Genomic DNA, 26,527 nt, shown 5'->3' with positions numbered 1-26,527 from the left:
CAGGTTATAAGCAAATTGAAAATGTGCAGATAGACAGTTGAATGAAAACTTACTGTCAACCTCCTGCTGGCCTAATTACAGACATTTCTCATGTAGCAAAGTATTCTTATTGATACATAGAAACTAAACACGGAAAAACAGAAGCTCTGTAGAACCACCCACACAAAAACACATTTTATGCCAGGTCTATTATAAGTGACTAGCCTACTCCATCATTGAATAACCTTGTACTCTTTCACACAATGACAGGCTCTGAGTGTAAAATATCATTGAAAGCAGATTGTTAAGACCTATTACTTCTATTAGGTTTTCACTGTTGGGTTATTCAGCTCGAACAACTAATGCACTTCTAACAGCAAGCTGCTGTAAATATTAATAAGCCTTCTCCAATAAATGAATAAAAACCGTGGGTGGAGAAATGCACGGCTTCCTCACATGACACAAAAGTGTCTGAATATGTACACTGATCAAAGGCGGGGTGTGCTTATGCAAATGTACCATGCAATCATTTTGAACTGACCCCCTTTTTCTACGAAACGGTGCTCAACGTCCACCGATGCAAAGCATTACTGTGGAGTCACGCCCGGCAACATCAGTCTGACGGGCCGTTACCAGGGCGATGCCAAGGGGGGCAGGGTCTGAGGGAAAAGGACGATGACAACACAGAGAGCAAAGCAGCTTACATAATGAGAAAGAAAACATGCGGTGCTTCCCTTATCGTCCACTATCACTGTGTCCTATTTGCTCTTCTTCTTTCCGTCTCAATGTACTTTCTCTCTTGTATTCCTCTGTCCTTCCTCCTTTTCCTCATCTGTCACTCACATCATTTCTCCTTTTTACCTTTTCCTTGCACTCAATTACTTCCTTTCCTTCTTCTCTCCTTAACTACTTTACGCCTTCTTTCCTTCCTCCCGCTTTCCTTCTCTCCTTCTCACCTCCTCCCCCCTCCCTCTCCCACCTCTTCCTCCTTTCTATTTTGTTTCCTCCCTTCCTTGTGCACTCTCTCCTGTCCCTTTCGGGTCCCCTCTTTTTTTCCTCCTCAACATCTTCCTCTCTTCCTCTCTTTTTCTACCTTGCTGCCCCTCCATCTCCTTTACCTCCTTCCACGTTACCCTCCATGCTATATATCCTCCCTCCACCCCTCCCTGTGTCCTTCCCCATTCCCTCCTCCCTCATTCCTCTCTGGTCTTGAAGGAAAGCCAGCCAGCCAGCCATCAGGATGATGTATCCTAGCAACAGCGACCCTCCCGCCCATTCAGTATCAGGATGAACAAATTTTTACTTTTGGATGAAGAGGAGAGAGATTGGAGGAAGTGGAAGGGGGAGGAGGGGTGAGGAAGGGTAATAACCATCATCTGATACCAGAATTATTTAATAGTACACTGCATGCATGTCAGTATCCACCGATTCATTATTCCAAAACAAATACATGTACTACCATGTACATGTTCATAAAGACAAACTGCAACCGGGCGAAGCATTACTGCCGACATTTTACCACGATTGTCGCCTGCCAACATATCGGTTGGCTTGTTTGCTCACTTGACAAATGTATTAAAACTGAACAGAAATCAATGTGATTTTACTTTTACTTGCTCGTGCGTGCCCCCTTCTTCACACAAGGTTCAAAATACGGCCTCTCCTTCAACTACGTAGCCAAGATGGCGACCATCGAGGGTGAGAAGTGTCCAGCATTCCCGATCAGCTGTTCGACCGTAAGGAGTAGTGCACTGCATTTTGCCATACTTGTCGGTGTGCAATTTAACACACCAGCACTGCAATATCCTTAGCAAATATGGCATCCTTAATTAAAAACCTGATGAAATACGTTGATGCCTGCCTTATGTTTAGGATGTTAAATGGCACAGCAACCACCACCTAGCCGTTTTACATTTTAGTATTGCTTATCTGTCTTCTGTTGCTTTGCATGTCTGCATCTACTGAATAGTGGATGTGGTTGTTGTATTGTTACTTCCTGTTGCTCTGCATTGTCTTGTGTCATGCTGATTTGTTGCTCTTTTTGTCATTTTGGTGTCTTATCGTCTTCCGTTTGGATTTCTGAACCTGCAACTTCATTGGGGTTTTAGTACATATTGCTGGGATGTTGTTGGGTCAAACTGAGCTCTATATTGTGTAAAAGTGTGAAATATTGACTCGGAAAGTACCTACATCACAACATTAATCTCAAACTTGTGGGAGACCACAAAACATTGTAAGCCAAACTTTTGTAAGCGGTGAGGCAGTACAGGAAGGAGAGGAGGGATTTCATTAATTTGCTCAAGAGAAATTGAAAGTCATTGAGAACGAACACAGTGCAGCGGTCAGGAAGTCTCTTTCTGTTCCTTTAGAAAACTAAACTTTCATCTTTCTAAACAATATAGTCTGCGACTTACAGCTATATCTTTCTCTGTTTATTTTACAAGCATTACCATGAAACTGAGCTGTGTCTAAAAAGTTTTTTCAATGTTTTTCACACTTTGACTCTTGCTCTCAGTGTGTAGGCATGGCAACTGCAAGCAGTTTCCTCTCTGGCAATCAGTTTTACTGCTGCATCTCTCTGGATGTGCGAACACATCCAGACAGATGCACCAAACCACGTGGACACAACTTCTGCAAGACCTGCGTCACAGAACACTGGGATATCAACGTCCAATGTGCAATAAACATTTTGACAGAAGACCAGAGCCGCACGTCAACACTTTCATATCTGAGACGGCTGAGTCAGGTGTAAAGGAAAGCACCAGGAAAAGTTCTCTGTGACGTCTGCACTGAAACCGGAGCGAAGGCCCTGAAGTCCTGCCTGGTGTGTCTGCTCCCCTACTGTGAGACTCACCTGGAGCCTCATCAGAGAACCGCAGGCCTTAAAAGACGTATGCTGATTGATTCTGTGGAGAACCTGGAAGGCAGGATGTGTAAGAAGCATGAGACCATGGAGATGTTCTATAAGACTGATCAGATGTGCGTGTCGGTTCCGCCGAGTCCTGGGAAGACAGAGGCTAAAATCGAGCAGATGATCCGGGAGAGACGACTGAAGATTGAGGAGCTCAGCCAGGAAGAGGCAAACAGAGAGACAGAAGCCAGTGTGCAGGTATTTGCCAATACGATACAATATGACAAGGATAGCCTAATTATGAGGAGGGTCTGGTCTCCTTTTATGATGTAGATGCCGAAGATCTTATCTCCTCCTTTACTGACTGTAAGTTCAAAGAGAGACTCTATCCGTATTTCAGTCCACGTCTCAATGACGGAGGTAGAAACTCTGCCCCTCTGATTGTCTCTCCAGTCAAAAACACAGATCTGACAAATGAGTAGATTCTCTGAAGAAAGGACTTATTTGAATGCTGATAACAACATACATTCAGCTCCTTTTATGGAAAGGCCACCCAACAAATTGAACAGTAATTAAAATACAGCTTGGATGAAAGTAGACCCAAGCAAATCTGGAACCACATCTGCATATAAAGCTGCATTCTGCGTCTCACAACACATGGAAAACGCCAGCTGTGCTGCTTTCATCCTTCTATTCAAGGTTGTGCTCCGGTCCTTCCCTTCCCACCTTGCTTGATTCCTTCCTTGCCGATCACTTTCTTTCCCTCCTGCCGATCCTTCATCCTCTCTCTACTTTCTCTCCCTTCTTCCCTCCATGACAGTACCTTTGTTGATGGAAAGCAAGGGAGCAAAGTAGGGAAGGGACACGGTGGGGGTTGATATCAGATGTTTTGTTGTTATCTGAGATGGACAGGAAGGACTGTTCTGCTCTATGCACCTTCGGCGATGTCCTTGGCTGAGGAAATGACACTGTGTACGCCCTGCCAGTGGATCCAACAACAGAAAAAAAAGTAGAATCCTCTGAGTTATAAAATAGAATCCTCTCTGAGTTATAAAGTAGAATCCTCTGAGTTATAAAGTAGAATCCTCTCTGAGATATAAAGTAGAATCCTCTGAGTTATAAAGTAGAATCCTCTCTGAGATATAAAGTAGAATCCTCTGAGTTATAAACTGTATAACTCAGAGGCAGTGGTGGGCCATCAGGGCCTGCAAGGCCGTCTCTGCTGGCCTAAACAGAATCACAAAGCTATATCTATTTTAGAATTTTTCTTAAATACACTACATGTATTATAATTTATAAAAACATTTTTCCCATTATCTTATTTTCTCATTGCACAGCTACTGTCTTCCTCAGTTGCTCTGCTTCCAGTGCAGCTTGTTTTAAGTAGAGCTTTTATCCAATCAGATTTCACCTCTGTGTCTCTAGGTAAGAAGAGAGGCCCGAGGCCTTCAGACTCACAAGTGCATCCATGTGCAGTTTAAGTGAATGGGGATGATATTGTTGATTGTCATCGTGTTCAATCAATCAGATCTTTAGTTTGACATGTTGGGCGTATTCTTTGACGTGTCAGAGCCTGCTAGCCGGCCTATAGCTACGTCAGCATTACGTGCAGCTCAGTTTCCATGTGCAGCTCTGCAGTGAGGTACAGCGTGTGCTGCGATTGGTCAGTGGGCGAGCACGTGACTATTGTGAAACGAAACTTAACAGCAGAGGCTTAGTCGGCGTTGTGAATCACATCACGTGATGCAGCTCAGCCAATCAAATATGGGCATTCTGACACGAGTGAGATGTATCACACACCGTGACACAGGGGGCTGAGACGAGGAAAGATATTGCAGAGCAGTACATTCAATGTTCAAGTTGTGAAAGTAAAATCATAAGATTATCACTCTGTGCCACAGCTTGTCATTAAGGAATGATGGTGGGTCCCACAGCCAGACCAGCTGAGAACCACTGTCCTACATGAGCACAGAAAACATATTTTCCTGAATTTAAGCTTCTGCATTTTCCAAGTGCTCTAGTATTAATCAAACGTATTGTAAGCCTCGCACCGAACGGTTTAATACGAATACATACATAGTTTTGGCGCCATCATGTGGTTATAAGGTGGTATTTCAGCTGCAGGACAGCAGTTAAGGCATAGGTATAAAATGCACGGCCCGCCACTGTAAATGAGTCTATCAGATAGGAGTGAAATGTGGTTTTGTCACAGCTGATAAAATACACATGGAATTTAAATGAAAGCAAAAAATAAATTCAGTTCCTTTTTAACTGGAAAAAGATTAAATTGTTTATACAATGATAAGATGGCAACCAAGTAAGTAATTCCAAACATATTTAAATAAATCTGATTTAAATCTATAAAATTCCAAACCAATTTAGTTTGAACCATTTCTCTCTCTCGCTCACACACATCTGAGTACATCTATCTTTGTGAGGACACTCACTTATATACTGCATTAGCCTAACCTGAACCATCACAACTAAATGCCTTGCCCCAACCCTTACCTAATTCTAACCTCAAACAGGCCTTTGGAAAAAGTAAGGACTGGCCAAAATGTCCTCACTCTGAAGGTCTAAAACAGATATGGTCCTCACAAAGATAGATGTACAAGAACACACGCAATGATTTTATTCCACGAACCAGGGCAGTTCTGTGTGTCTTATTTCTATTCATTGATTTTCCACCTTTTGTTTTTTCTGTAATTTAAATGTTATTCTCGTGCCTGAATTACAGTGACATATTTCCATATGAATATTTGTCTTAACCTCAGACATGTTTTTAGTAATTTGCATAATGATACCGTGTTCATGTTTAGGTCTAGATGTAGCAACGCTCGTTTGTAATGGACAGATAATCTAAACAGTAATGACCGTCATCATCACCCCCTAATACAATATCAATAAATACAGAATAAATAATTAATGCAAAAATACAGTTGCTATAGACAGTGAAGTGTGTTTTTACACCGAACAGAGAGACGACCCCAGGATGTCATTTGTTTTTATTCTGTGTTATGTTACATGTGACCATAAACTTACAGGAAGTTATGTAGTTGCCATGGAGATACAGTAAATATATTCACATACTCAGATTGGAAAAAGTGTGTGTGCGGGGTGGGGGTATTGAGGGGGAGGGGGCAGTTGAAATTGACAGTGTGCACACGTTTAGGACAGTCGCTTGTGTGTGATGTCAAGTAACGAGTTGTGGGATAAAATCAGCATTGACCAAATGCTACAAGCAGAAAAAAATGGACATAGACCCACATACTAAAGAGGAATAAATAAAATGTATTATTTTATAGAGACAGCAACAACAACGGACAGCAGAGATGTTTATTTCCCCTCTGAATTTTGGTATGTGAGAGAGCGAGACAGGGCAACGCAGAGGAGTGGTCTCTCTCCTCCCCCCCCCCCCCCCCTCCCTCCCTCTCTCTCTCTCTCTCTCCTGTGGCAGGAATCAGCATCCGGAAAACCTACGGGTGATTTACGATGGCGGTGCTTCCTTGGGGGGGGCGCAGGAGCTGGGTGGGTGGTGAGCTCTGGAGCCGGAGTCAGACTCGTTTCTAAGGCTTCGTATGGCACATCTGCTCGAAAACACTACAGTGACTACAGCCGCCGCCATGGTCCTAATCCAAGTCAGAGTCCAACATATGCAGTTACTCCAGATTATTGCCATCATCATTAGTTCACCTTGAGACTTGGACACTTTGTATGCTCTACACCACACACACCCCCACCGACCTCCTACCACCTCCAATAAACCCCCTATCTACCCCCTCCCCAGTTCGACTCTAGAAGGCACTGGTATATACTTATTTCTCCACATTCTAATATCTGGATTCTCCATTTAAAATGAGCAATCGAGGCAATGAGGATACACAAAAATACACGTACAGATACACACGGGCCAGCCGGGTAACTTACGGGGGTACGGTTGGCTCCCAACGTTGCTCCCAGTCTTTCTTTATACCTGTGTTAGCGTTACAAAGTTTTCATCGCTCAACAGTCTGCTGACGGCGGAGGCAATCGGATATGTAAACGTCGACAAGGCTAACATCATGACAGGCAAAGAGATATACAAAATCAATGTTCACATATGGTCCCCAAGTGTTTTGGATATTTTTTTGAATTGCCTCAATTAGCAGTCCTTTACTTTCATCTTTGGTGGAAAATCCTGACAAACCGTGTGGTAAAAAGGTCAGGTGTGGCTTCTAATTTGGTGCCTTCATCCTCTGTTGGTACTGAAGAATAATTGTTAAAACCAATGTTGGACAGTGCTAAACACAGCCTTGACTTGTTTAGTCCTCATAAGTCATCGTCCCCGTAAGCCTGTACATTTTCAGGGTATTATGTCCGCAATTTTTTCCTGAGTCTTTAAAATGGCAAAATCTTGTTTCTAAAGAGGAAGGCAACAGATTAGAACCACAGTGTACACTCACAAAATTTCCCAAAAAAAACCCTTATATTTTGCGACTACGTGACGAATAACAGCAACGTCTTGAGGCCCTTTGAATAAATTTGCGATTGGAATCAAATTGTGTACCCCACTAATCCATTTTCTTTTTTTGCCAATGTCCATGTGTATCTACAGAGCAGTGGACAGAAAGACACACAAGGTTGAAAAGACTGGCTTGTGCACAGAGCGCAGGAGTTACTGTATTGGGAACCTTGGTGTTGGAACGAGTCATCCCGTTGAGTATTTACACAGTGAACGGGGTCGACTCCTATTCTACACACCGAGTTTGGCTGGTACTTGCGTACATTTGGAATGGTTTACTGTGGTGATAGTAGTAGTTAAAAAAGTCTATCTCCTCCTCCCACCAGTAGCTTACTAAAGTGTCTATACTAGTTATCCTGGTTAACATCTGAGGCGCCAAAGCACTGAAAGCGATGATCGATGCTCTGAATACGACTTTGCCATGAAAGGCGCTGCAGTCAGCAGCTATGGGGAACGTTTAGAGTTTTCGAATCTATGGCTTGGTCTGGAGTCTGTTTTTAATATTGAGAGACCAATCTTTAGATCAGCTAGTCTTTACATATTTTAGATTTTGTCTATGTGCTAGCACAACGTAACCCTGAAATTGAAACTCATTTTGAAGGAATAGCTACGAATTTATTTTGGGAAATACAAATACTCACTTTCTCGCCATAAGTTAGATGAAGCTAAAGAGAACAGCTGCTTAGCTTACCATAAAGACTCTAAACGGAGCCTGGCTCTGTCTATAAGTAACAAAATCAGCCCACCAGTACTTCCTCAAGCTCTCTAATTAACATGTTGTATCTTATTTATTTAATTTGTACAAAATCCAAAGTGCAAAAACGACAAGTTTTTGTTAAATTGCACATAACTCAATGTAAAAACAATGTGTGTTATCAAAAGATATCAAATGTTTTGTTACCTCTGGACAGTGCCAAGCTAGCTTTTTTTCTCTGTTTCCAGTCTTTATGCTAAGCTAAGTTAACCAGCTACTGGTTGTAACATACACACATGAGAGTGGTATCAATCTTCTCATTTAACTCAAAGCAAGAAAGCGAACAAGTGCATTACTTATTATATTCCTTTAACTTGTCACAAGGTGAAAGAAGGCAGATTTCAGACTACCTTAATGAGCCTTGCTGACTTTGATTAAAACGTACTCCCTTTATCTGAAACTAGGGCAGTGGTCACTGTAGCTCATGACAAATCACCAAAAACATATTTTTGACCCTCTTTTGATGCTCCAGACCTCCTCAGAGCAAAGATGTAAAAGTATTTTCATGTCCATTTTTCACAAAGGTTTAACTGATTAAAAACTATATTAATAACACAAATGTGACATTTCCAGTGCATTTGTGCCTTAAGACAAAATACTGTACATAGGGCTAACGTCCTAACCACGCTCCGCGGTCTGTACATGCTACCTACAGCCTACAATGACTTCTTTCTTTCAACATTGATTTAGTATGCAAAAGGTGAAGATTTAATATACAGCAGAAAGTATAGCTTCTGTACCTTTTGACAATGTCACTTGTGTCATTTGTCTTCCCAGTCCATTTCCACACGTGGAAACCCCGGCTCATATCAAAGTATCTAATAATAAAAAAATAAAAGTCACATAGATTGGACCACTTTGTTTTTCTCTCCCTTATCACTGCTTTTTGTTACGAGCAACCAAGCAACGAAACAAAACGATAACAAAAACATTCAAATTAAAAGGTATACTCTTCTTTAATCTGCGTCACCGTATGAGCTATAGTACTCGTCTCCATGTTAAAAGGTTCCCTGTTTGAGGTGAAATGTGATTCACGAAGTAGTTTCACTCCATCGGAAAAACAAAAACAAACGGCTAAAAAAAAAAAAAAAAAAAAGAAAAGAAAATGGCTGCTGTCTTTGCCTCTTACATCAAGGCAAATCAATAAGCTCCAGAGCGGCAGTTGAGACTTCATCAGGACAAAATCTCACCTCCAACTACTTCTTATCGCTGCTCCTCTTCATTTTTGAAATCTGCGGATCTCCCCAGAGTTTCGGAATGGACTGGTTAAAAATCAACACGTTTTATTAAAAAGTCTCTTTTTGTGTGGGAGTCTCCACTTTTACTGGACGTGTGTAGTTGGATTCAATAAAGACAGAGAAGGAGAGAGTCGGAGTTCCTTGTTGTGAGAGGTCAAAGTTCACGTCTCAAAGTCGTGACTTTGAGACTTAATGTTCATTGTGTGTGTGTGTGTGTGTGTGTGTGTGTGTGTGTGGGCATCACTCTCTCTCTCTCCTTGGGGTATGGCTGCTACTTGAAGACATAGTTGATCAGGACCTGAAGGAGGATGAGGAAAACGATGATGATGTAGTCGCGTTGCTGGAGGAAAGAACTGCCCTCCGCCCGGCTGGCCGCACGACTCCGCAGCACGCTGATGTTCCTGCAAACAAACACAGGTTATGGGTAAGATCCTCAAAGAGCAGGCTTAACGGGATGGTGTGACTGATGCCCTTCTCACCTGTTAATGTCCTCCTGCGTCTGCTTTATGGATTCAATGGCACTTTGAAGTTCACTGAGGTCTGCTCCTTTTTTTCTCAGCCGACTGTTATGTTTGCTTTTGTGTCCTGTAACAAAGTGTATTCATCACGGCTTCTACATTTAATCCATTCACCAAATACAATTGAAAGACTTTTGAAAGACCTTTTTGACAACACATACAATGCAATTTAATACATATTTTTAGGGTTGTCTGGGTTAAAAAAATTATAGGGAAAATAAGGCCCACAACTAATAATTAAGTACATGAATTAATTGACATTTATATCACATTTTTGTCTTTTCCAACTGTATATTATATTATAATAAATCAATATAGCCTGGACCCATATAAGCAGCAGAACATCCTGACATCCTGCAACTACATACAAGAAAAAATACACAACTCATATTACTGTAAACGGTAAGAAAGAAAAAATATTCAGGACCTTTGTAAATTAAATCTTTTTTTGGGGGGGAATTGCATTCAGTCAAAATGCCGTATGAGTGTTTTTTAACATTGTTGATTCTAATGTTGGGTATTTACACTTGGACTAAATGAAATATAAGCAAGTTCTACACCATCACCTCCACAAGAAACAACTAACACCACCAGAATGTGCTGTTTACTTACTTAGTCTCAGCCTACTACTAGCAGTCATATGGCCTTCTGCAGATTGGTTAGAAAGTGAAAGCTTTATCGCTGTTTAGATGACATATGACTAGTATTTCAAAAGCAATTATACCGATACAAAAAACGTGAAAATTTAGCTCAGGTTTGACCTAGACATTTTTTACCTGCCTCTATGGCCGTTGTTTCTGCAATAATAATAATGATGTTTAGACCATATGCTGTAGATCAGTATGACCAAATGTTGATTTTTAACATCAAAAAGTATGGTAAAGGTAGATTCACATTAGCTTCTGTGTGTGTGTGAGAGAGCATGACTCACGTTCGCTGCCGGACGAGTCTTGGCGGTCGGGTTCGGGTGAAGAGCAGCCACTCTCTGTGCTCTTGGGCTTATCGCTCTTGTGTTTCCTCTTTGGCACCGTTACCTACACACACGCACGCGCACACGCACACGCACACACACACACACACACACACACTAACTAACATGCTAGTCGGTGTTGACGTGTCAAAGGCATGCAGACATCAGTCAATCACATCCATATTAAACACTCAACAGTGACACAATGAACCAGACCTGCCAAGAGCTGGCTCATTAAAATAATTCAGTTTAACGGGATTAAGCTCTGGTTTATTTAATGTGATGACATTTCTCAGGCCTGGAGTCTTTATCAAGCAAAACAGGTTTTAAAGTTGAGTAAAAGTTGGCAGCACAAAAACATTTCAGATTTTGCCTGACAATAACTAGAAGGTCAAAAGTGTGCGAAGAATATATTAAAAAAAGGAGCTTGGAATACATTTTTATTCTTTTTTTAATTTTTAATTTATAGCTAGAAACATTTTCCCAATCATTCCACTGGTAGTTACGGAAGCTCTATTAGGCAAGTGAGAAGAAAACAATTCTGGGGATTCGTTTTCTCAGTCTGATCTAAATTGTTGTTTCTCTTCTGCGTTTATGATTTAAGAGCAGTTTTAAAAAAAAAAAAAAAAAAAAAAAAAAAAAGGTTTTGGCTGGAGAAAAATAATCTTGCGAGGATAAAAGTTTGTTGTTGTAAAACACGTTTCGGCCACAAGAGGATAAAGTCCACTCCTATTTCATGTTCAAAATTGGACTAAAAGAGTTTTTTCTAGGTTAGATTTAATTTCTCCATGCACTCTTAACACAAGGTACATAAATTGTGTGTTATAATGTTATATCAATTACAATCTTATTTAGAACATGGGGTAGTGGTGCACTTTCAAAATGGATCACCTGAACTTTTTTGTCTCACTTGCCTCTTATGGCTTCCGTAGAAGAACTTCAAAAGCTAAACCAAAGAGCAAAAGTGCCTAAAGCTTGGGCTCTTGGCAGGCGGTTACACTGAACAAACTGTTTCACAAACTCCAAACACATAGGCAGCAGTTGCACAGACTGCACCGCAGCAGCCTTCGGCTTCTCAACACGACACGAACAGCTCAGTAGAAGTTGACACTCGGTGAGCGAACACAGACAAAATGAAGACGAGGACAGGTGAAGGATGGGGAGCGCATGGCGAACGCCCTGAAGCGACCAGGCGTTGATGGCGGTAGTTGGTCTGTCGATGTGATGGATATTCTCTCTTTTAGACTTTGTATGGGAGAAAAACATACTCACTAAATACTGTTATCTTGTGGCGTCACGGTCTTTAAAACATACTTTAAGAATAACATTTAAAACCCTCACATTGGTTAATTATCATTGCACATTGGGAATTTGATTTGGAGCTATAAATGCTGACTCCACTCTCATTGTAAGACATTTTATTGACTGAAATGAAATCAATAAAGATGGTTTCAATGTATATTTTACAAGGTGTGGTCAATGACATTGAACTGAGCATCCTTACAAACATTCTACCAAGTGCTTTAAAAGTGCCTATTGTGTAGAGGTTATTATACTTACTGCAGCTTTAATTTCTCAGAAACTTGACTAATCTTTTACCTCTTGACAAGGCGAGAAAAGGAAGGAGAACACCTGCTCATCCACTTACTTCAGCATGCACTTTGACATAACCTTCCCTCCCATACAGAGAGAACAGCAGGTGCCGGGTGGTTGGAAAAGAACAGACAGGGACAAAGAAAAAGAAGCAGAGGCGACAACGGCGATGGCGGCACGGCGATGGCAGCACAGTGATGACGACACAAAGAGAAGAAGCGACAACGAAGACGGTGCACCGGGTGCTGCGTGGGGGGTGGCTGAGGCACGAGCTGCTATTTTTCTTTTTTTCTTTTTTAAAAATGGCGGTTTTCGATCGGGACGACCTACCTGGCACTTGCAATTGTCCCTCCGCGGCCCCTGGTTACTCAGACTAATAAGACTGCCAGAACGTACCATAGGGGTGCGGTGCCGGACCTTGGTCTGGATACAGCCGTCTTTCTCGAACTGGATCAAGTCGTTGAGCGGGTCCCATGGCCTCGTGCTGGGGAGGGGGCCGAGAGACACAGGGAAGTGAGATGAGACACAGGGGAAGAGAAAACAGTGAGACAGACGTGGGTGAGCCATGGGGAAAAAAAGATGACAGACGAGGAATTACAATAATTATCAAGGGCAGTCTGACAGATCACCTCCGCAGTTATATGGAATCAACACTAGATGGCACCCTGTCCCATTGGTTAACTCCATACAGAAGATGGAGGAGCAAATGGGAGAATACTAAACAGCCTTGTTACAGCACTGATTGTGAGATGAGAGTACAGTACGTCCTAAGACTATCGAAAAGAAAGACTTGGTTTTCAGGTCCTCAAGTGTATTTCCGTAATTCTAATCAAGGTAAATGCACTACATGCCTTTTATCAATATCCCCACTGTCTAAATTTAACATCAGCAATAAGCTGTTGTCACTTTGTTGAATGTTTATTTGTTTAATACTTGTAAGCGAAGCCTGACCAATGACTGGGTAGACTGATAATGCTGTCCGATATTACCTCGACACACAAATTACATCCAATTGGATGAAATAATAATTGCAGTCCATTGATGCCAAATATATGTTTGTGGTAATTTGTGGTAAAAACATTGTCTCCATTATATAGTTTGTCCACTAGAGCGCTCTCACAAGTTTATTTTCATACCAGAAAATGACCCATTCAAATGATTTTGATTGTTTATGTTAAAAAACAAAAATAGGCCAATATATCACTGGTAGATTTTTTCAACGCCTGACTTTTTAAATAATATTTATCGGTATCAATATTAAAAATGTAGTATTGTACTTGTTAGTACCGTAGGCACTCTCCTTTGTTGCAGACAGTTTTAAGCTCCTCCAAATGCATTTATAAATAGTAAACTGTAGTACTGAGGTACAGGCAGTAGATATGAAGGAGCCACTTTGTTATTTCCTGTCAATATACTCAAACCTGATTTCAACCCACATGGGCCCACAGGCAGTAGAGGGAGCCACTCACTCTGCATATCTGTAATGCCACTCTCCGGTGACGGGGTCCTGCTCGAACAGGGCAGGGAACCACTCCTCGCACTTGGCCTTCCGTTCTCGTGCGGACTTCCGCTGAACCTCCTCCAGGATGAACTTCTCATTGGTGGCCTCGGTCTGGTCCTTATTGTTGATGGCCCGCGTCACGTGCTGCCACAGTCTGGGGTGTAATAAAAAGGGGAGTAGTAAAAAAAACTGCACAAGACAACCCTACAACTATATCAAGATGCTAAAAGGGTGAGAGGTGAATTTGGGCACGTAAACTAAACTGAAAGCCAATGACACAAAACAATACGCTGTCATGTTTAAGGTTCTGCTGACACTTTGATAATAACTCAGTCAAAGTCCACCTTTCTGATTCAGAGTCTCCCTGCTCCTCCGGTGGGACGGTGCAACGAGTCAGTCGACTCTGCCTCAGCTCTGTCGTCGGGTTCCAGAAGGTGTCCAGTGTCCCCGTCTTCTTGTCGTTGATGAAGATCTCACTGTCCTGTTGAGGGAACGTCAAAAAAGCTCCCTTTACTTGCTTAGAGATATCGCAAGATGCAAACTACAGCGAAGACTGCAGATCACAAAATGGGCCTAGGCATGCTTGAGCCCTGCAAGTTGCATACATCAGGGTTTATTATATAACAAGAAGTCGTCAGAAACGTATGTGTGGAAAATGTGTCTCACCCAGTGTCCTTCTAGCGTAGCCAACACCTCCTTCCCCAGCTTAATCTTTCCAGAGACCTGATTGACGCAGTCACTGCTGCCCAGGAATGGCTGGAGGAGAGAAAGGAGCAGCAAGGAGGGGAGGGCAAGACGGGTGAGGCAAGAATAGGAAAAGCAAATAAAGAGGAGGAAAGGATAGGTCGGACAAATAGACAGTAAAGTAAGGAGCAGGAGAAGGGAGACAGGACAGCAAGAGAAAAAACAAAACAAAGGTGTAGGATGTGAGGGATGGGAGAGGAAAGAGGACATGAGGGTTTAAAGTGGGGGAGATACATGCACACAGACAGTTTACTTGCTGCAGTTACAGTGGAGAAAAAAAGACTGTGGTTTGGTATAATATGTGTCATTTGATCTACATTTATGTGTCTGTAGTAATTTAAAACAGGATGCTTTCCCATTCAAATATAAAAGAAATGTGGCTGATGGATCAGAACACAACAAGTCATGGAGAACATGCTTTAACTGGAGCTTTAAAAAAAAACAAAAAACGTTTTAACACTACATTTTATAATTTACGCCCAATTTAACAAAAAAAGAAATGAGGTTAACTAACTAATGAAACACTAATTTACTTACTAATGAAAGTAGATCAACTGCATGGTTCCAAATGGTGCACTACATTTAATACTACTAATCTACATGAACTCAAGTTTAAACTGTAACAACGAGAGACACCTATCATTATCTGTATGTGAAAAGGAAATGTATTGATTCCCCGTTAGCTTTCTCTGACATGTACCTGACGCTAGTGATTGCATAATGCAGTTGTTGGTGTGAATGGCGATACGGAGGAGGGGGCGTTTTTCAGGGGGTGGAGAAGGAGTGGCATGGCGGAGTTGGCGATGGTGTGGTGGGGTAAGACATTTAGAAAAGTAACATGAGAAACTGATTTTATTTTTTAAAAACACTCCTGTATCTAGAAAGGCTTTGAGGAGTTCCCTCTCAAAGGGACAGTTTGGTAGTTTTGAAGTGTGGTTGTATGAGGTTCTTCTCCATAGTCAGTGCATTAGAAAACGTTATTTTTAGTTTTCATTAAAAAAGTACACTTAAACTGATATTGATTATTTTAGGTGTCTAAAATATGTCCACAGCAGTACCCATGCTGGTATTCCAAACTACATCTACTGTAGATAATACATTGACTATGGAGAAGTACCTCATACAACCCCACTAAACAACCAAACTATCCCTTTAAGATGTTTATTAGCTCTAAACAGCTTAAAATGTCCTACTCTATTCACAAAGGACTAAAATGATCTGCTACTCTTAAATAAGGATCTTTCTTTTAAACACAGCCATACCTTTAGTTTGAACTCAAGCGTAGCACTGTAGCCCGTTTTCTCACACGCGATGGTGATCTGACCGCCCAGCTCCAGGGTCATGGTGCCATACAGGATGCCTACCAGAAGAAAAAGCACCAACAGGAATTTGAGTCAGCACTGAGGAGCTCAAAGTGGAGCCAAACAACTTGTTCTAGGTAGATCTACAGCTTTCCAAATGAGCAAAGCGAAATTAAAGTAACATGAAAAAAGCCCTACTGAAGTGAGATTGTCTTGTGAGAAATGTCAGGTTGCACTGACCTTTACAGTGAGCATAAGGCATGTTCATCACGTAGTCCTCTCCTCTGTTGAGAAAAGTCAGCCGAGCCTCCCCGTCCAATATGGCCGACAGGGAGTTTCCTGCAATGTAAAGCACAGCAGTCAGTTGACAGATGTGCGGACACAATGAAGACAAAGTAAAGCAGTGGAATAAATATTGTTACTATTTAAGGTGCCTTTAGTTGTTTTAGTTGTGTGAGTGTACCATAGAACTTGGACTTGGCGAGGATGCTGCCACTGAGGCAGAATCCGTCCTTCCTGTTGCTGACATAGAAAGCTGACACAGGAGGATGATGAGATACCTGAGGAAAAACACACTGATGTTGTGGGACTGAATGCTAATAATATAAACATACAAGATAACTTATTTGATTTTAAATCAGCCAAAACAATAACCACTAGATTTATCTCATCACAGATTGTCAATGTAGTCCAATCGCCTTGTACTATGCGAGTTATCTGATAAAGTTGGAATGAGCTTGAGACCAATCAGATTGCTAGTAGTTAGTACTCTACGGCAGTGGTCCCCAACCACCGGGCCGTAGATCATTTGGTACTGGGCCGCACAGAAAGAATAAATATTATATTATTTCCGTTTTATTGATTATCAGAGTCTGAAAGAAGTTTTATTTTGAAAAATGACTGGATTCTCTCGCAATTTCATCCGCCTGTGTCTCTTGACATTTCAAGACGCTTGTCTCGGTCACGTGATACGTTACCTCAAAGATTAAGCCCACAAGCTTGCGAAAATGAGTAAATAACTTTTGGAGAGCTTCTTTGTAAAGAGGGAAAAGCCACCAAGGAGACAGAAGAAGAGCCTACAACTTCGAAGAAAATGAAAGCTTCATTTAACAGACAACATCAGGAGTCTAATTAAATATCAGGAGTAATTCTGATGCGCCAAGCCCGCTCTGCAGAATATGTGGCGACAGAGGAAGATCAGCTGCTGGAGATTGTAAATGACGGTGGCCTTAAAATTATGTTTGAGACAACAACTCTGCTGGTGTTTTGGATTAATATCAAGGCTGAATATCCCGAGATCGCCACTAAAGCACTGAAAACTCTGCTTCCATTTCCAACATCCTCTTTGTGAAGCGGGATTTTCTGCAGTGACAGCAATCAAAACTAAATGACTAAGTAGACTGGACATCAGGAACAGACTGCGGGTGTCATTGTCTCCCATTACCCCCAGATGGGACAGTCTCGTTGCAGAGAAACAAGCTCAGGGCTCCCACTGATTCAGCGTTATTGTGAGTTGTATTTATTTATGCATTTTATATTTGTTTTCATGCCGATCGTATCATTTTATTTCGTTGTGTTTTTCCGCCACACCTTGAAGGCCGGTCCGTGAAAATATTGTCTTACATGAAACCGGTCCGTGGTGCAAAAAAGGTTGGGGACCACTGCTCTACAGGGTAGTGCTAGTAGGGCAGTTGTTACCTGTTCTGCTATGTAGAAGGTCTTGCTGTTGGTCTTCTGGTGGAGCCACATGCAGCGGTACTTCTCTCCAATAATGGGGTTATAAGGCTTCTTCAACCCCTGTGGATCAAAAACCAACATGAGATCTAACTTTAGTACAATAGATTCTATATACAGTAGAAAGCATGTCAACTCTATGGAAGCCCTTTTCCACCAATGAGATGAGGAAAAAAAAGATTCACTCAATCATTATAATGAGGTTCTTTCTCAAAAATGACGTCTTCATCTTTCAAAATACAGAGCATCTTTCATTATTTTGAAAAAGTTTCTTATTATTATGACCTACTAAATATTATTTTGAGACACTAAGCCATTATTTTGACATCATTCATTCATTCATTCAGTCATTATTTTGAGATACAAAGTCACTATTTTGAGATACGTAGTCATTATTATGAGATACTAAGTGGTAATTTGAAAAAAGTAAGTCATTATTTTGTGAAAGTTTCTCATTATTGTGCGATACTAAGCCTACTAAGTCCTTTTGATAACTTATAATGACTTACAGGATCATTTTTGTTTCATAACAAGGCTAGGTTTTGATCTTATATTTTTCTTTGACAAGTGGAAATGGGCTTATGTAATACTCTATGAAGCTCATTCACATGAAGTGGGTTGTGCGTGTTCATTCTCCTGACCTTTGGCTTTTTATAAAATCCAGAGATGTACCACTTCACCACCTTCTTCATCCGGTTGTAAGCGTTCTCTTCGATTGCAGCCCTGAGAATGAAACCTCATTTGTAAAATGATAAGAGCTTCACTTCTAGACTTTAGAAGCAGAAAGTGTGACGGTCTTACTCTGACAGGAAGTCTGCGTGGTAGTAGTAGTCAGACAGTTTGTCCAGAAATGACCTTGGCTCCAGGATGAAGGTGGGCAGCACCACTTTGGACAGATCCATGCCGGGTCGCACCTGTTTCAGCAGAGTCCAGATCAGAGATTTATTCTCCTCTGAGACCGTCTCTGTCTGGGCGGCCTCGCCAGCCTGGAGAAGGAGACACAAACAAGGGTAAAGAGGTTATGTATTTTTCTACTGCACACATCTTAAAATGCTTGCACGGGTCTCCACGAGCTTAATCCTGAAACCTGAGAAATCCTGTGAGAATGTGGTGCAATGCAGCAATCTCATGATCTATGCGTCTTATCAAAAGCTCCCCGACCTCTCCAAGTTCCTCATGGGACTGTTCCAGGTATGGGGTTTCCCGCAGATGCTCGTTAGGGTCCAGGTCGATGTAGGAGTCGTCCTGCCGCTCTGACGTGTCGCTGTCACTCTCCTCACTCTTTTCCAGGCCTTCTGGGTCGGACTCCTCGTGGTCCTGTTCACCCTCCCTGTCGGACTTGTCTGAGTACAGGTCAGGGTCTTTCAAATGGTCACTGTCGTTGAACCTGGAGGAAGGGGCGGATCGGGTGGCAGGATGTTTACGAAAAATAATAATACATTTGAAGACGAGCTGGCAAAAGTATAAAGTATAAGTATAAAAGTCGAAGGGGAATAGTGTAGCTTCGGTTTTATTTCCTACTTACTGAAAACCGTGAATGTTGTGGGCTCTGAGGAGGCTGTAGAAATTGATGGAGTGTTCTCCGCCTGTGGCTACTGTGCTCATGTCCTCTTTCCCCTCGCGGATCATGGTCCTCTTCAGCAGGCCGGAGCACTTCAGGGCCAGTTCTAAGGCGTCCATCCAGCATCGACCTGGGAAAGAGATTCAGAGACATCCGCATATATTTTCAGACTTTACTGTTAGTTCATCATCCTCCTCCTCCTCCTCCTCCTCTTAATATGGAGCAAATATAATTGGGTCAAAAGTTTTTTTTAAATGATTTTGTCTCTTCTACCCGAAGTCACCCCCGATCCCATTTTAGGTTTGGTTCAAGACAAGCAACATTTTAAAATCCTTCTCATTTTAATATTTGCATAGTTACAGAAGGCAAACTATATTGTCACTGCGATAAAAAACAGAAAGGGCTGACTTTTATTCAGAAATAGAAGCATTCTTGTTGGATGAAAACTTGCTTGGATAAGTTATTGATGGTATTTTTTTAATATATAATGCATAAAACCTATACTATTATAAATATTGTGCATTAGGGTAGAAAACGGCAAGTGTTTTTGGAAACTGTAAAACTATTCCAGCACCACGGAGGGAGACCCAGACAGGGAGAGACTAGATCGGATGTTTCAGCACCATGGACAGAGGCACAGAGCAAAATGGGCCACTAGTTCCCCATTCACTCATTGTGTGAGTTTTGCCCCATTTAGCAGACCTATCTAATCTAAAAAAAAAAGTGTTTTCCTCCATATCATTCAAGTATTGTTAATTACCATTACCAGTATTGGGGAAAGATTAAGTATAAGTTGAAATAACAATAATGAAAAAAAGATAGTTTAGCAAGACAGTATGAGAGCACTCTGCTGATTGTACCCACATAAATCATATCCATTGTAATTTAGCACCACTTTACATTCCCCCCACCCCGCGTTCATTGATTCCCCAAATGCAGTGGTGTTGATCTTTATTCCTAACTATCTGCGAAAAAAGCCAATAACGTATTTCCCAAAATGGCAAATTATTCCTTTGAGATTTAAAACGAAATGAGAAGAAATTACCTTCGGCTTTACACTGCTGAGTAAAGTTAGCACCGTTTAAAGAGAGTGACTGAAAAGTCACAGGTTTGTTTTTCGGCTATCCAAATGACCTAGAAATCCCCTGGTCACTCAGTAGAGAGTATTAGTATGGCTTTCTGATGCCCATGTGAATACCTGATATTTTCCCACAAATATCGTAGGTGTGAAAGAAATGCTTATATTAAGATAATGAATTGGGCTAAAAATAACAAGGATTAGGGTTTCTTTCATTTCCACATACAGCCAAATACTGCACGTAAAAGTACTTTTGAACCAAAACTAATATTGATTTTACGTAGCTGATATAAAAAGTCAATGGATTTATGTTTCTTTCAATGTAAGTTGCTGCTGACACGACTCAGACAAATGGCTGCAGTGTGATTGGCAGCCTGTCTCTTACCATCAGACTCAGAGGTAGCTCGGAAGATGAGGTGGCTGCTGGGTAATGGCTGAGTGATGGAGCCGACTGCTTCTCCTTTAGGACCCTGGCAGCAAGAAAGAAAGGGAGAGAATACATCAACTTTAGTGTTTAAGTTTCAGGTAGGTGTTGCGTTTGATCTCGGTCTCTTCTCATTTGAGGCGGTTTGAGTTGTGGTGTCCTCGTTTCACCTTCAGAGTTTGTGTATCATTTCTTTCAGGTCGTCATTGTTCGTGTGTGCAAACAGAGAAAATGTCGACTCCCTGGTGTGTCGTTATAATAATGAGCTATGAGAGGGGGTACAGGAGCTGAATGAATGAAGTGTTTATCTCTAAAGTGAAGGGGGGGGGGGGGATGCGGAGAGCAGGACCGCTGTAATCTAAAAACACAGATTGCCAATTGTGATTCAAGCCTTCTCACTGCACAGACACAAGGGAAAAGACTGGCAGGGCGAGGTCAGCGATGAATACCAAATCACAGTTGGAGTGCTGACTGAGCGGAGAACTGAGGAACAAATGGAAAATGTGTGCCGCCAAATATGAAAATTGCTGGCAGTATGTATAATTTTCTGTGTCTGTCCTGAAATTAAAGCAAAGATGAGCTCTTAATTATACAGCTAACATCCACATCTGTTTAACTATCTATTTTTCTTAACTGCAGCCGAGGATTTTGTTTTTAATGAAAGATCGTTTCCCCTGATCTGTTTGTGTTCATTTTGTTTTTCATCGCTGGAGAGCAAAGCAGGCGGCATTCAGATCCATCCTGCATAATAAACCCTGTTCAGTATTCTGCTCCTCTCGCTTTCCCCTGATCAATCTATTATTAATTATATTATAACAGGACGATAAGGTCAGAGGCATTTTTTCGGGAATATATGTCAGATTTAAAGGAATAGTACAATAATACACTTATTTGTTGAGAGTTGGGTAAGAAGATTGATGCCACTCTCATGTTTGTATGGTAAATATGAAGCTACAGCCAGCAGCCGCTTAGCTTAGCTTAGCATAAAGACTGGAAACGGGGGAAAAAACTAGCCTGGCTCTGTCCAAATGTAGCAAAATCCAAAGACAAAACGTTACATGGAAGACTATTTCCACCAGGAAGTGACAGCACCAGCCTGGCCAAGATATAATCAGGCACAGAACCGTCATAAGACCGTAAATGATCATTTTCTACACTTTTGTACGGATGAAAGGAAAGTTAGTGATCTTTGGAGGTGCTGGTCGGTGGACTTTGTGACCTTTGGACAAACTCAGGTGAGCTGTTATCCCCTGGTTACCAGTGCTAAGCTAAGTGGCTCCTGACAGTAGCCCTATTTTTACCGTACAGACATGAAAATGGTTTCAAACTTTGCATCAAACTCTCAGCAATTATTTCCCAAAATGTCAAACTATTCCTTGATTTCTTACATTGTACAGTGAAGAGTAGACGGGTATGAATGACACTAAAATTCTCCTTAGTATTTTTAACCCCACCGGCCAGATAGTTTGTTACACTGAACCATCTGAGAAAACTTCATTGGAAACTGTTCAGAAAAGAGCAGGCTATCAAAAAAACTTTGCAGGTGATTGGTTGAACCATCTGTCAATGATTACAGAAGCCAATTGAGAGTGAAGAGATCTTTTCCATGGAGAAAAGCCTTCAGTGCTGTTTTTTTCAATAAGAAATACTCTCCAGTTTTGATAGAACTGATGCTGTTGCAGCATCTACGCTAACCTTTTCCAGAGTCGCCATAGTTGTTCAGAATGAACAGTGGCCTCTCCATGTCGTCATATACACCTAAACCCCTCCCATTTCTGCCAGTGGCTCCTTACAGGCCACTGATTGGTCTGGTCACTGGCTTACCGTAACACAAACATATTACTTATTTTTAGTTTAGTTTATTTATTTTGCACAATTCAAACAATAAAATTAAAAATAAACAAACATAACAGAGATAAATGAATATCACAGTGCAGGAAGAGGCAAAAAGCCAACTGGGCTTATTTGAAGCCTCCACCTATATAATATTAAAATTTTACAAAATTACAAACAACATAAAATGAAATATGCATAGGATATTACTTTACAAACAAAATTTATCTTTTTTATTATATATTTTATCAGGGAGCCAAATTTCACTCACCACTTGCTTCATTTTTGCATTTACTATTCTATTTAATCCTTCACACGCCTTTCATTTATTCACAAGTACTGTTGACTCTGTTCAATGGCTGACACGTCTAGTCTTTGCTCCACTGACTACCTTTTTAAACTTCTTACGGTAGTTTCAGAGCACTTATTCAATAAAAGTTGCGACATTTTTTGGGGGGGGATGTTCTTGGGATATTTGCCATTTGTAAAAATCCCCTATACATCCCAAAATTCCCAGAGAATTTCTGCTCTCCCAATTTTCCCAGCCTGGAATGTGCTCCTTATGTTCCTGAGAGTCACTCCTGGCTGAGAATCCTGTCTCTTAAAGCAGTTAAATACTGACCTTGACGGCCCAGATGGACTGCTCCAGCGGGTGGAAGAGCTTGAAGCAGAAGCCGTCCTTCTTGGAGGGCCTCTCGATCAGCTCGCAGGCATTGAGCAGCACCGTTCCCACCCACTGGCCGTTTTTGTGGGTTTTATAGATGAGCAGGACGCCCGGTTTCAGCACGCACCACAGCTTGGTCCAGCTCTTCAGAGTGCCACGGATCTGGATCAAACACCGATAAGTCAGAAGTGTTATCCTATATCAGGAGCTTGAGGATTCAAATTAACCAATAAAGAAATGCCTTTAATCGTATAATTATATTATAACCATAGTCTATTGGACAATCGACAAATAGGCATCGGCAGCAGGAAAGATTGACGGTGGGGCGGAGGGGGTTCCCACCTTTAGCCAGTCGGCCATGACGATGACAGAGGGGTCAGTGATGGTGCTGAGCAGCTCCTTGGTCGCTCTCTTCTTTTCTTCCCTGTAGTTTTTCTTCTGCACCTACAGGGAGCACAGACAGGAGGACAATGCTGACAACATCAATTCCACACAACTGTGAATATTCATATTCCACAATGGCATTCTCACTGAATCAGATTTGGCAGCAAATAACAGGACTGGGATGACACTCCTCGGCGTTCTTGTTAAATAACAGCTGGTACCTTCTGACTGCAGCGTGAACTGTGCATTTCATACCCCCTTTGGCTGTAATAATTCCAGCCTATCCTGTATTGTGGTGACGTTGGTGCATAATATGAAAATGACACCTATCTAAATGAAGTATTTTATGCATATTGACTCTTATAGAGGTATTTTAAGACTCATTATGCCTGCCTTCGTGTCGGGATACACAGAACTTACTCTAAGCTGATTTAGCTCACTCACCTTGAGGGACTCCTTCTTGGTGAGCTTTCCTCCGGATGCCGACAATTCTTTGTCTGAGCCATTGTACAGCTTTGTCTCAGACTGAACACGGGGGGGGGGGGGGGAGAGAGAGAGAAGGGTTTATTAGCAGGAAATGATACCTGATTAATCAAGACACCTCTATTATTTCTCAACTTAATTATCTTGAAATATTAAATAAACCTAACCCAAATTTAGCTCAGTTAGCAGAATGAAGCCTATAAACGCCCGTGCAGGTGTGTCTCTGCCAGCTCCTTTCACAAGCCAACTGGAGCGATTTAAAGTGGAGAGACAGACTGTGGGGGGGTGTATAGGAATCCTTAAGCAGGGCTACTTGGTCTTAAGCGGCCACAGACATGGCTGGACAAAGATTGAAGGTGCATCATAACAAGCACCAAAGCTAAAATCTTCTCTTTCAAATCCTTCTACTGAGAAACCCACAGTGAGGTTTCTAATTGGCTGAGACTGCATTTATTGCTGTGAAGATTGATGGATACATGGCCAAGACTCAATTCTGCTTCTCCATAGCTTTGCTATGATGGTGGATGTTATTGACAGCAGAATCTAAGGATTAATTGGAGTGGGAAAAAAAAAAAACCTGTCTTGGTTTTGGGAAGCCTTGCTCTTTCATACTTCACAAAATCAGAGCACATTTTTGAAAGGATTCCCTTCTCCGCTGTGACTCAGACGAAGACTCAAACTCCCACGTTTCTAACTGACAAACATATTTGATGTGGGCCTCGACAGATAAACTAGACGGGCCTCCTCCACACTGAGCTCACTTGAAAGGAGGGCTGAGTTTGAATTCTAGTTGATAAATGTTTGATGTGTAACAGTGTACATGGTGCGTGAGTCATCGGAACGTGGGCTATGTCACGCCTGAGGCGAGACTGGTAGAGGAGACGTGCAGTAATTCCCATACTCTCTGGTCTCGTTACAACAAAACCAAACACACAGTCGCTCCCACCCACCAGTCATGGAACTTCATCTCAGTGGGGTGATTTGTCCTTACCTTGCTCTTAGATATGGAATGTGAGTCCTCTTTCAAGGACAGAGGCAAGAGATCCTCCTTCCCTCTTTCGAAACCTGGAACAAAATTAAAAAAATAAATAAATAAAAAATAAAAAATAAAAAAATCACAACAGCATAAAGACTCAGTCCACCATCATTCTCCAGGTAACCTACAGTATCCCATTCCAGGGGACGACTAATCGCTGTGCTATGGACGGGCCCCAGGGGGCCATGGCCGCCTGTCTCGTGGTTAGGTATCGATACTGATTTTGTCTCAGGGACCTTAATGAAATGGCAGTTTATGTCGTATTTGGGTCCTCCAGCGCAGTGGGTAGGCCGAGGCTGATGGAAGATTTATCATATCAATGTTAATTTATTGTGTTTTTAATGACGTTTTATGACATTACAAAAATCTGCGATATTTATATTAACTAGGTTTCATGTTAATTTAAACTATCTTTTTTAAAATTAAAATGGGCTTTTATTTTAATCAATTTCTTACACTTAAAAGACTAATTGATTTATAGTTATTTAAAGATTTAAATGAAAGAACAAATAATGCTTTTTAGCTTTTAAAAGGTGCAACGTGTAAGGTCTGGCCAGAATTTTAGTTTGTAACACTATCAACAGAATGTGACAGGGTTGACGTCAAAGACGTCTATGTATTGTGTTGCAGGGTAACCAGCTAGCCGAGGCCCGTCCTGTATTGTAATACCACTTGTACCACGAGAGGTGATAGTGAGTCACTGTAGCGTCCAGTCTGCCAGAAGTAGAGCTGCCTGAGGGCTCTTCCATCACATTGAAGGTACAGCTTGATGCTGAACTCCCAATGATGGCTATTTAGCGGAAAAAATCTTTAGTGCAACTAATGACAACACAAACCGTACCGAATGGCGTTGATAAACAGTTTTGATGTGGCTGTTTTTATATTTAAACCGAGCTAAACAAGCTCATGTAAACTACAGGCCAATTGGTGAGATTATCTGCCCATTGGATATCTAATGTCTTTGAAAGCGGGGCTTATCGATTCCAAATGTCTGTGCAGACAAATGCAATCTCTTTACATAATGTCAGCCGCGGTCACGAGAGCAGGCTGTGCTTCATAGCAACTCGTCGCAAGCCACAGAATGTGGAAGACAACGAGCTGCTGCAAGTCCTTAATCTGAACTGAGCTAAAGTTAGATAACTTGGCTGGTGAAAGGAGATTCCCTGTTTTAATCCATAGTTTCGCTGGGACAATCTGGGGGGTAGAGAGCGAAGGAGACTTCATTTGATTTAATAAAACATCTTTGTGTCTGTAGTTATATAACTAGGCATCCTTTTTATGTATTCTTACTGCATACTTTAATGTTGTCCCACAGACATATATACATATATATATACACACATATATGTATATACATATATATATACACACATATATATA

General features: G+C 41.5%; 1 protein-coding gene across 8 annotated transcripts in view; it reads right to left on the bottom strand.

Annotated features, from left to right (window-relative positions):
- Positions 1–5,819: 5,819 nt before the first annotated feature.
- osbpl8 (oxysterol binding protein-like 8) overlaps positions 5,820–26,527 on the bottom strand; it is an 86,655-nt gene continuing 65,947 nt past the window's right edge. For 5 of the 8 annotated variants that reach the window (XM_031876884.1, XM_031876886.1, XM_031876885.1 and 2 more), the window contains 20 exons: positions 25,103–25,176; positions 24,073–24,153; positions 23,587–23,688; positions 23,203–23,406; positions 20,709–20,793; positions 19,210–19,375; positions 18,846–19,071; positions 18,486–18,670; positions 18,326–18,407; positions 17,649–17,747; positions 16,414–16,510; positions 16,191–16,289; positions 15,912–16,009; positions 14,572–14,661; positions 14,250–14,386; positions 13,874–14,059; positions 12,735–12,888; positions 10,773–10,875; positions 9,803–9,908; positions 5,820–9,724 (listed from right to left, as the gene is read on the bottom strand). In XM_031876884.1, coding sequence (XP_031732744.1) covers positions 9,595–9,724; positions 9,803–9,908; positions 10,773–10,875; positions 12,735–12,888; positions 13,874–14,059; positions 14,250–14,386; positions 14,572–14,661; positions 15,912–16,009; positions 16,191–16,289; positions 16,414–16,510; positions 17,649–17,747; positions 18,326–18,407; positions 18,486–18,670; positions 18,846–19,071; positions 19,210–19,375; positions 20,709–20,793; positions 23,203–23,406; positions 23,587–23,688; positions 24,073–24,153; positions 25,103–25,176 — 2,504 coding nt within the window. In that variant the 3' untranslated portion in view covers positions 5,820–9,594. Of the gene's footprint in view, positions 9,725–9,802; positions 12,889–13,873; positions 14,060–14,249; positions 14,387–14,571; positions 14,662–15,911; positions 16,010–16,190; positions 16,290–16,413; positions 16,511–17,648; positions 17,748–18,325; positions 18,408–18,485; positions 18,671–18,845; positions 19,072–19,209; positions 19,376–20,708; positions 20,794–23,202; positions 23,407–23,586; positions 23,689–24,072; positions 24,154–25,102; positions 25,177–26,527 lie in introns of those variants that run through there. The other 3 variants (XM_031876889.1, XM_031876891.1, XM_031876887.1) reach the window with 3 other exon arrangements.

Source organism: Anarrhichthys ocellatus, unplaced genomic scaffold (genome assembly GCF_004355925.1).
Source record: "Anarrhichthys ocellatus isolate YVR2014 unplaced genomic scaffold, GSC_Weel_1.0 scaffold118, whole genome shotgun sequence".
Lineage (NCBI taxonomy): Eukaryota > Metazoa > Chordata > Actinopteri > Perciformes > Anarhichadidae > Anarrhichthys > Anarrhichthys ocellatus.
The sequence above is the reverse complement of the archived record's forward strand: the minus strand, read 5'-3'. Positions and strand labels throughout refer to the sequence as shown.